This window comes from Anoplopoma fimbria, chromosome 3 (assembly GCF_027596085.1).
Source record: "Anoplopoma fimbria isolate UVic2021 breed Golden Eagle Sablefish chromosome 3, Afim_UVic_2022, whole genome shotgun sequence".
Classification (NCBI taxonomy): domain Eukaryota; kingdom Metazoa; phylum Chordata; class Actinopteri; order Perciformes; family Anoplopomatidae; genus Anoplopoma; species Anoplopoma fimbria.
The window spans coordinates 21,665,533-21,677,077 of NC_072451.1; the positions used below are offsets into that span (position 1 = coordinate 21,665,533).

At 38.9% G+C, this 11,545-nt stretch overlaps 1 protein-coding gene across 1 annotated transcript in view; it reads left to right on the forward strand.

Moving 5' to 3' along the window:
• The window catches only part of slc1a7a (solute carrier family 1 member 7a), a 29,094-nt gene extending 21,131 nt beyond the window's left edge, over positions 1–7,963 (forward strand). Inside the window, exons 4-11 of the mRNA XM_054622817.1 lie at positions 37–79; positions 584–815; positions 1,091–1,190; positions 2,047–2,280; positions 3,402–3,596; positions 6,155–6,289; positions 6,645–6,744; positions 7,697–7,963. Coding sequence (XP_054478792.1) covers positions 37–79; positions 584–815; positions 1,091–1,190; positions 2,047–2,280; positions 3,402–3,596; positions 6,155–6,289; positions 6,645–6,744; positions 7,697–7,963 — 1,306 coding nt within the window. The remainder of the gene's footprint in view (positions 1–36; positions 80–583; positions 816–1,090; positions 1,191–2,046; positions 2,281–3,401; positions 3,597–6,154; positions 6,290–6,644; positions 6,745–7,696) is intronic.
• The last annotated feature ends 3,582 nt before the right edge of the window (positions 7,964–11,545 follow it).

The window sequence follows — 11,545 nt, forward strand, 5'->3', positions numbered from 1 at the left end:
AAGGAATTTAAAAAATCTCAAAATTCTCTTCCCTAGCAACATGTTTCCAGCCAATCTGGTTCAAGCTACTTTCCAACAGGTAAGTAATAAAGTGGGAAAGACACACTAAAAAGAAAAATCCCAAAAGATGTTCAAAACCCAAACAGCAGCATTAATTATTTGGAAGTGATGTGAGAACCGACTAGCTGATTTCCTAGTTATATGCTAAGCTAAGCTAAATGGCTGGTGGTGGTAACTTCTTATTTAGACATCTTACTATCTAACTTTGGACAAGAAAGCAAGTAAGCGTATTTACCAATACGTCAAGGAATTATTTTTGTTAGATGAATTGTGAAAATATATGTTATTTTGTATAAAGGAAAGCAAATTTTTAAAAGTGCTATCATCTCTTTTAGAAAATACCATAGAATCAGATCTAATGAAATAACAAACTGTCTATTGCGTTCATGGTCATTTACTACTGTAATGTGAATTTTTTTAGTTCAAAAGTTACCCCCTCCCCCATTCTGCTGCTTTGAACATCTCTGTTGGTGTCATGAATACTCTGCTGATGTTGGGGCTTTTGCTGTGTTTTGGTTTCAAGTATCGAACCCAGAGAGTCCCGGAGCTCATCCCCAAACCAACGGTGGCTCAGCTCCTAGATGAGATCACCACACGCAGGGTCTACATCTACGGCATCCAAGATGACAATGGCACAGATGTCCAGAATTTCTCCCTGGATCTCACGCCCCCACCTGACGTCATCATGAAAACCTCCCCCGGTACCAGCGAAGGCATGAATGTGCTGGGGATTGTCATTTTTTCCGCTACCATGGGTAAGCGGTTGCCATGGATCCTGCACACCCACCTCCCAAGAGTAACATGCACAATGCACAAACATAAATATGCAAAAATTGTATAATTGCAGTCGTGGCCCCCATATCTTTCAAAAGATTAGTTTTTAATGTGCTGTGCCCCACGAGGAAGGCAGGGAATAAATAAATTGTGCCACTGGTCAATTTACACAGTTGAATGCGTCATTGTAGGGGTATGATTGATTTATCAATTCATGAATGAGACTTATGTTGTTGTATTTTTTTTTCCAACCCAGGAATCATGTTAGGAAGAATGGGACCCAATGGAAGTGCTTTGGTTAACTTCTGCCAGAGTGTGAATGAGGCAGTTTTGAAGATTGTTGCCATTGTCATCTGGTAAGAGTTGTCTTAGATGTAAACAGAATCAAAATAAAGAAACGCCATTTATGAGCAGTTTTGCTGATACAATTTTATGTGAAACAGTAATAGGAATTTCTCATTCTTAGCTTTGGTGTATGGACAGCAATGTTGGTCTGTTGGTCAGTTAATTGGCCATTCATTTAGTAAAGGCATTCATGCTCCCTAGAAGATGAATCCTACTGATAATGGGAGTATCCCCTGACTTTTCCTCTTGAGCCAATTTAAATTTGACATTTATGTTTGTTAGTGAAATGTCTCAACAACTATTGGATAGATTGTCATTTCATTTAGTACAGATATTCATGGTGCTCAGGGAAGGAATCCTTATGACTTTGATGATACCCTGACTTTTCATCTAGCTCCACCAGCAGGCCAAAAATATCTCAACATCTTTCTGATGGTTTGGCAGAACATTTTGTTCTAGATAATCATGCCCCCCTCAGGATTAATTGTAATAGCTTTGGTGATCCCTTAACTTTTGATTTTGCATCCTCATCAATATCAGGTCAAAACTGTTTCATGGGTCCAATGTGACCAAAATGACCAAAAACCTTTAAAAATAATACTTTCTGTTAATGTTAATTAGCAAAAGTTAGTCGGCAAAACTAAGATGGGGAACTTGGTGAACATAATACCTGCTACCTGTTAGCACTGTCACTGTGAGCATATTAGCATCTATCTAAAGTAGGTCCTCACAGGACCGCTAGCATGGCTTTTGGAGAAGTCTTGTTCAACAGTAAATGCATGACTGTTCAAATGTGATTAGAAATAGTCTTGTTTGTAATAAAAACATGTATTCATTAAATTAACTTGCACTTTACCTCCCTCACAGGTATTTCCCTTTTGGGATTGTGTTTCTGGTTGCCGGTAAGATCTTGGAGATGGACGACCCTTCGGCCATGGGAAAGAAGCTGGGTTTTTACGCCATTACGGTCGTAATGGGTTTGGTGCTGCACGGTTTATTCATCCTCCCGGCCATGTACTTCTTCATCACTAAGAAGAGCCCCATCGTTTACATCAGAGGCATTTTGCAGGCCCTACTCATCTCCTTGGCCACGTCCTCCAGGTAGGCTTACTTTGTTTATTTCCCTCCCTGTATAAGATAAAAATCAGGGACCACATAAATGAGAGCTTTTCAGAAAATGGTAATATATTTGTACAACATTAATGTTTTTACTTACAATGAGTACATCCATAAAATTAAAATAAGCTTCAATTTAAGTTTCACCAGAAACCTATTAGTAGAAAGTACCTACCCGCCAAGGTTAGAATATAGACATGATTTGAAACTATATTGCCACTGTAAATGGAGTGGATAGTAGAATTGTCATTATATTAAATGGATGTGGGGTTTGTGACCCTTTAGACCTCACACACCAGAGCCAGGCTGTATTTTATGTTAAGATTGGATATATATTTGATGTTTACAACAACACTACACTTTTCAGCTTTTCAAACATTACAAATTAGTGTCAGAGTGTTCACCCCTGGTTTACAATCAGTAGGACCACATCTTTTAGCCTCTTGACACATCTTTGAATCCTCTCCTGTTGATGAAATGAGGGTCCCTGCAAATAATCAATAATAAAACTAATATATTTGCAGTGTTATTATGTGTCACAGCTAACAGTGATTGAGAGTTAGAACTAAACAAAACAAAAATCATATTTTTTCATCCCCCTTAGCTAAGATAAGATTTATATCACGTTTATCAAAGCATCTGAAAGAAATGTATCTGTATTTGCATGCATACCGTCTATTTGGCTCTTGTGCAACAGTTTTATGGAACTTAGTTGAGCATTTAAATGTTTGGTGTACTTACATTATGTTCTTGTACAGTATATGTATATCAACCCCAGTACCAACATTTTCCTCAATCAAAACACAAACTATGTATGTGTTTAAGTCAGTTACAAGAGTTACAAAAGTAAAAAAAAACATATCTCCAGTTAATAAACACATTTACAAATATACCTATTTGAGGCAGTTTTAGGGCACTGCTGATGTTTCATCACTTCGTCGAGATGGCAAAAGGGCCCCCGCAGAGAAAATTGCTCCATGGAATACTTTGTCTTTGCTGTGTGCTTTACAACAGAATGAGAAATCACATCGTACACAGATCCTGTAAGAGACATTTTGTGAAATTAATCAATTGATTATCATTATTATCATTATTTCCCGCTGCAGCTCTGCCACACTGCCTATCACCTTCAAGTGCCTCCTTGAGAACAACCACATCGACAGACGCATCATCCGCTTCGTGCTGCCTGTCGGCGCCACCATCAATATGGACGGCACCGCACTCTACGAGGCCGTGGCAGCCATCTTCATCGCCCAAGTGAATAATTATGAGCTTGACTTTGGACAGATAATCACCATCAGGTAAGGCCGGCTATATTTAGACCTTCATCCAATATTGGAGATCAAACTGCTAAATCTTTTTTAACAGCCGTTTATATGATTTAATGCATCTTGTTGGATTACTTACAGGAAAATTAAATGTTGTGCAAAAAAAGCAAAGGAGTTAAAGGGCCACTCCACCTAATCTTAGCCACAGTTTATGTCTCTCACACATATTCTAGCTGCTGGTAGCGTTAGCATCAGCGAGCCTTATACACGCCAGTGAAAAAACATCGTCATCAAGGAACAAGATTTATTAATTCTTTGTGACAGCAACAAAAAGCATGAATACAGTTTTGCAGTGACACTCCAAAAATCGATGTGTAGAAACTATTTGCAGTTCTACAAAAGGTTAAAGGAATATTTAAAGGAATACATTGGGAACTGTGTTAAGATAAGGACATTTATTCCACTGTTATTTACCATCTGACCCACAGCCTGGAGATGATGAGCTGTGGTTTTATAGAGGGTTATGTGCTGTAACTGTTTCAGAACCAGGCAAGCTCTTTTCCCTTTTTCCAGTTTTAATGCTAAGCTAACCTAACCAGCTGCTGCCTGTAACTTCATATCAGCTATACAGATATGTGAGTATGGTATCCATCCCCTCAGCTAACATTTGGCAAGCTTGTGTCAAACTATTCCTTTTAGATAATAATGACTCTTTGGACAGAGTCTTATCTCAACGGCAACTTTGCTCCCAAAGTGTGACAATATTTGCAAATTTCATCTGGGTCAAAAAGAATGGTGCAGGCATACTTGTGGTGTTTTGTGTGCAACGTGAATTAACCTAGCGTCACATATTTAGTTTAATTTTGAATTAATAAAAAATATTATGGGATTTACTCGATACACATATATGTAAATGTCACACAGATTACGCCTCATATGAGCTTCTTAGTCTGATCTGATTTCTGCTAAATCAGTCTGGAAGCCCCGGGGGACACAGACAGACAGACAGACAGACAGACAGACAGACGGATAGACAGACAAAAACACCAATGGTCCTCTTCCCACCAACGTCACCACCACATAACTTTTGACCAAAGGTAAATAAGTCCACTCAGGTCCAGGAAAATGGTCTGTTCTTCCTCTGATTTCATGACATGTCATACTGTAATAACATTAAGCAGACCTCTCCTCATGGCGGCAGTCTGTGCCATTCCCTCATAATCCCTTTGGCGGTAAAACCCATATGACCTGTATTACTCATCTCCCTTGTCACGCCAGAATTATAATAATTTTCCCCCCTCTCTGCATCCTGTCCCCGTGCCGTTTGGCTGCTGACCATGAAGCTGTCCCCCCCGCAGAGGGACAGTTTGTCTCAGAGGTCCAGGTCTCGAACAAAACATCCGCTCAATCATTCTCTGCACAAAGTAGTGGAAGAAATATTAAAATACTTTACTTGATAACAGGTCACACTGCTACAATGTAAAAAATACTGTGTTACAAGTAAAAGCCCTGTATTGAGAACTTGACAAACCGATATGTAAAATAACAGAGGTATCATCATCAAGATGTACTTAAGTAAGTAAAATAGTGAAGGCACGCAATATGCCGGTAAGGTTCTTACAGAATGCAACAAAACAAACCTTAAAGGTTTGGTGAACAAAACCCCCTGGTTAGGTTTAGGAGAACCGTGACTTCACAACAACAGTCTCAAACACCGTTCTCCTGGTTGAAAATTCTGTGTTTGTTTATGATTTGACTTTGAATATAAATGTATCGGCTATTCTAAGTTAATAATGCTCTATTTCTACCTTCACTATACTCTACTCCTGAGCACTGGTTGTCCAATCATAACTGAGCAGCTGTAATTAGCACAGTAGGCCTTTCAAGCGTTGTATTTTTCCAAATGCTGACACAGTGTAAATGGGACTGTAATAAGATTGATATTTGGTATCTAAAGAGTTTGGAGGCTGATGACTCTTGCCAAAACCCAAAATATTAGGGAATAAGTGTAATAAATGGATTAAACTGTGTTTTTGACTGCTTGAACGTAAGCTACATTATGTTAGCATGCTTGGCTAAAGTACTAGATAACTGAACATTCCTTCTTAAGGCAAGAGAGATTATATGTTATTAGCTAACTGCTTTATTTATGGGGCCACAGGTTGATAGAGAACACCCCGTTTTCATTTTAATGTGAGTCAGTTTTTAAACTGCAAATGTGCCATGCTTGAATGGAAGGCTTGAGAGGCTGGCAAACAGCCTCACTTTCCATCAGTTCAGAAATAACATATATACCTTTGATGAGAACTTGCTCTTGTTGTTATTAACTTTTTCTATTTTAACTGATTCACCCTTTTATTGCTATTCTATTTTGCACCGGTGTCAGTTTTACTTCTTTTACACTCGATAATCATTACTCTATTGTTCATATATGTTTATATTTTTATTCTATTGTCTTTTGTTATTCTTCTGTTGTAATATTTGAGCACAAGAATTTCCTTTGGAATTAATAAAGTTCCATCTTATCTTATCTTTGTTCCTGTACGTTATAAAAAAAGGAATGCACTCTGTTCCTCTGTTTGTTCTCTCAGCATCACTGCCACTGCGGCCAGCATCGGTGCGGCAGGAATCCCACAGGCTGGACTCGTAACCATGGTGATTGTGCTGACCTCTGTGGGTCTGCCCACTGATGACATCACTCTCATCATTGCTGTTGATTGGGCTTTGTAAGTAAGGGTTAATCTTTCCATCGTGAAAGCTTGAACATACTGTAAGCCACAAACTCTGGATGTGGTTGTGACCTTTCAGTGTTTTCCAGTAAATTAAATCTAACTTTAGCTGGAGGTGATATGTACTGTACCACCAAAGGGCCACAGTGCACAGGTACCATACTTTATGTGTTTGGAATATTATAAACCTCTCCATTGCATTAACCTGAACATCTCATTGAACAAAATCACCGGCAACTCTATAAACTCAAAGGACTGCAATGAAATATTTAGTTTTAGATCATGAATCATTTCTTGGTTCTTTTCCAAGCTTCATTAACACTGGGGATGACTTTATCATTTTGTTATCTAGGGATCGATTCCGGACCATGGTCAATGTGATGGGTGACGCCCTGGCCACAGGCATTATGGCTCATATCTGCAGAAAAGATTTTGTCAAAGAAGGGGAACAGGTGAGATCCTGAAAGGCAAATAAGCCATCTTTGTTGTCTTCTTACGGCTGTATAGACCTGTGTGTATGAATATGTTTCTGAGTGTGAAAGACATAGAAGAGCTTTTCATGGTATTACATTGTTTATAATGCAGTCCATTAGGCACAGACTGATTGTGGGTTTGTGTGTAGTTCAGCCACTGACTGATTTCAACAGTCACAAGGAACTCCAGTCTGTTTTTGTTTTTTCTAAAGGAAGAATCATCAAGCTCCAGAATAAGCATACATTTTCTCTTCTTCGTTTCTAATTGTGTCTCTCTTTTGTGTTCTCAAAAAATTTGCTTTCTGTCTAAACACACAGCTAGGACAGGTGTTTTCTCTGCATCGTCTTTATGTTCAGCTAGCCTATCAACGCCTGGTTCTAGCTGTATATTTAACAAATAGTGAGCGTTATCAATCATCTCATCACAGGTTGAATATAGAATATTGTCAGAAGAAATTGTAGTAAATGCATGCTTGCAAGTTTATCCATTTTGACAATCAATAGTAATGCAAAAGTTTTAAGTTTAAGTTTCATCTGCTGGAGGTCAAACCCAAAATTATTCTGATAATGACGAATATGTTTACAGTGGCAGGAGACTACATTTCATCTTCATAGTCATAAGCTTGGCATCATGCCATTTTAATCTGTCAGTGTGACAGCAGTTGAATCGCACATTAGAGAAGTTTGTTCTTTCTGCCAGAACAAACCTTCTTGGTTAGGTTTGGGAAAAGATTTTGGTTTGTTTTGAAATAAACCCTTTCTGGCAGTAAAGTCCTGCTCACAAACTTCTCCTGTGTGCTATATAATCCATTCATTAACTTTCCATCAAATCGATGTCCAATCTTTTTGTATGAAAGACATATCTGCAAATTTTTAATTCATGTAAATCTTATTTCCTCTTCTTCTCCTCCGCGACCACTGCGTCCACCAGGTGCCTCTGATCTGTGAAACTAAGCCCATGATAAGCATCCAGCAGATGATGACATACCAGAATCAGAAGAATGGCTGCTACCAGCCGCCTCCACCGGGCAGCAGGCCGGACCACCTCTCCCCAGATGTGGCTCGCCTGATGCAGCTGGAGGAAGGCATCCGGCCTCTAGAGAAGAAGAAACACTCTCACTCCTCTCACCACAAGAGAGAGCACAAGGACAAGGATCACTGTTCCATTGATATGAACGGGCTGGAGACTAATGTATAAAAGCAGCTGCTCTGCCAACAGCTACTGACACGTCTACACCTGCAGGACCGGCAGGAGAGGAAGACATATTAAAGATTAAGCTGACTGAGCTCACATGCATAACCTCTTCGAGAAGGAGAGCAGCCCAGGGTGGATGAATACAGACCACCCTGGAAAAAAGACGATTTTTGTTTTTCAACATAACCTGAATAACAATCCACATTTGTGTATGTTTGTGTGTGTACATATTTATCAGATATGTATTATTTGGTACAAGCAGTGACAGTGCGCTGCTCTAGCTGACAGTAATTTCAAACAGGAGAGCTCATCCTGTTCAATGTTTCACAAAATCCCCCCAGATCTGTGAGTCAGCCCTTGTCAAAAGAGTGGAAATGGAGAACGCAATAGCTTATATCAGATATGATTAAATGGAACCTATCCCTCTGTGGACAGAAACCATCCACTCATATCTCTTTTTATTAATTCTGATCTGGTTTGGGATGTTTTTAGCAGAATATTGTTTGGGTCTTTTGCCTTTTTGGAGCAGTCTTCCAATAAATTAACAGACTTAATAACGCGCACAACAAAGAGTGGGACAATACAAGATGATTGAGCTTTGACAAGAAACCTTCACTTTAACACCCATATGCAACAGTTTGGGTCACATTCAGGAAAAAAAAGTCTCATATTTTGGCAAAAAAAGGGATTATTTCAGATTAATCAAATTTTCCAAGCCACTTCTTTCCCTACACTTCTCTTCTCTGCCTTGTTGTCCTGAGTCTGAGTGGGAACTCTGCCTCATACCTGCAGTACTGTACGGTCATTGCCAGAACCAAGACAAAAAGATGATGAAGGTCACGACGAAATCAAAGACGAGTGTTTGCCCTTGTGTTAAAGTCATGTTAAGTTGTCTATGCACCCCATTGTATTTCCTCTTTGCCTTAAACGACCAAAGGAGAAGCATGTGGGACCAGTTTGCTAATGACGTACCCGAAAACAGCCAAGACAAAACAACACAAGTTGACAATCACAGGTCATACTCAGAACTCTGTCCATATGTATGTGATATATGCTGTACATGTATGTATATCAAAAGTTTAAGAAATTTAGATTTTACTAAAATGTCAGTGTGTTTCAAGAGCTGCCATTATGTATTTGTAAAAAGAAACATTTCACTGTAGTCCGAAATTTATAAAATGTATCAACTCTGTAAAAAAAGAAAACATCAAGAAATGGAAAATATATAAAAATTGACAAATAGTGTACTATTGGAGTTATTATCACTGGTTTGGGTATATGAGGTTTGAGTTACAAGAACTACAGGTGCAATGAAGGTTCAAGTTTATGACATTTCAAGGACTAAAAACTGAAAAAGAAATCTGACAAGCTGCATCTTCTCTCTTCAGAGGCATACATACAAGCAGCTATTTACTAATACATCTGAGTAAATGTCCTGTTCAAACAACTCAAGATGTAAAATAAAACCAACTGAGATTTAAAAGATTTAAAAGATTACCTGAGTGCTGCTTCAATCCTAGCCAAGTTTCCTTGGGCGCAAGGATGATTTATTAAAATTTTGTTCGGCTGGAATTTAAATACGTATGTGCACTAGGGTACATGGTTCACTCTAAAGAAGAGCATGGCAATACATTATTTGAATTACTTCAGTGCACCAAATATCTATAACACATATTCAACACTCTGCACCCATACAGATGGTTTGATTCAGATCAAAAGGTCTGAGTAGGAGCAACAAGATCTGCCTTGGAGCGGGACACCATTAGCAAGGACACTTCGGAGGATTTGTGTGCATTGGTTAAATCATTGAGAAATAATCAGACAGGTTGAACGGAGAGTCCTGAAATTAATATTAACAATTACTTGGCTTATACCAGGTAATTGCATTTGCTTTGGTTACATAATGAGTTTCTTTTATCGATTTTTCTTAAGCTGAATGAATACAGATGTTTGCAGTTAATTATAAATGTGACCACTGTAGATCCATTCTAGCTCCTCTTCGCAAAGATAATCACGAATTCTATGTTTGCATTCAATAACTTTAGTTCCCCATGATGTTTAGATACAGATAACCTTTCAAAACAACTATCTAGCTATGGGATGCTAAAGGAAGCCTGCTTCTTTTACCGATTTATCTAAAGCAAAAATCATTGATGTTGGAGATATTTGAGGTTTGATAACACAACCTTCCTCTTTCAGATGAAAATCTGAATTTGTGAGCAGTGAAACATGCTCTTGCTCAATGGAACACACTCATGCATCCCACTTACTATTCATCAGGTTCAATGGTGGTGTTTTTTTAAAGTAACTGACTCAAGAGAATTTTAGGAACATAAGGGAAATTCTTCTTCCATCTTCAGAGCATTTTAGTCATTTTAATGCAAAGTTTTCCCTTAAATTCAAAAGGCTGGTTTCTTTCTTTTTTTTGAGATGTCTTAAAAAGGCTATATCATTGGAACTGGAAGGCTAGGTGTTAACAGCACTGGAGATGATGAAAAGGTTTGGGAAGCCATAACTTTTGGGAGGGGGGGAAAAAAAATTGTAAAGGCTGTAATGACAACGTAACTCTTAAGAATACATTGGAATTAACTCCTCTTTGGTTGTATATAATCATCTGTGTCCAAAGGACAGAAGGCAGAACATGTAATTATTTGTCTCAATGTATAAATCTAACTTTATGTCCCCAATCTATTCAATGTGCTGTTGGTCACAGTCCAGCTCTTTGATTTCTGACTATATTTCTGCAAGAAAGATGCCAAAGTCCACATCACAATGTCTGCTATATTTACGTTTGCAGGATATATTTTTTCAGACGTAGTTATAAGCAGGGGGTGAACTGTATGCAGTAGTTTAAATAACAAACCAATGGTAAAAACCAGGCCTTTACAGTATTGATGGGTCTCATTTAAGTAAAGTCCAATATATACCCTGCCTTCCTAGAAAAACTTGGAGCCAAGGTTATTTATACGATTGAGGCTGAGCTGAGGTAGAACTTGACTTGAGGCCAACCAAGCCTGAAAATCCTCAGCTAACACCACTGCGCTCCACCTCATCCCACCCCATCACACTGTGTTTGATGCAATATATCTCCTAAACACCCATTAGCCCACTGCTAATGGTCAGTGAGGCAGGCCAGTCATGCAGCTTGTGCAGCATCTGAACATCACCATTTGGCCAGCTGGCCACCTGGCAGAGGGAAAGGATGGGGAGTGGGCTAAAGGCAGTTGGCCGGATAGGAGCAATTAGGAAAGCAGGCTGGATCTGGCGGAAGGTGCCCTGTAGCGGGCGGAGGGGGAGGCCAAGAGGGATACATAAATAGACAAATGGAGGGGAAATGGAGAAAAAGTGAGAGAAGTAGGGCACAGAAGCTAAAAAAACTAAAACAAATTAAATCCCTTTGTTTGAATGTTACCCAACGGGAAATAGCAGAGAACTGTACTAGCCTAATATTGGTAACACAATTCTGCTTTTAAACAGCGCTGATACTGTCATATGAACAAGTATTTTTTAAATTCGGATGCAGGATTTAGACAAACAAAAGCATCATGGCCGAATTACCAGCTGGGGTTTGCAAGGGTTGAGCCG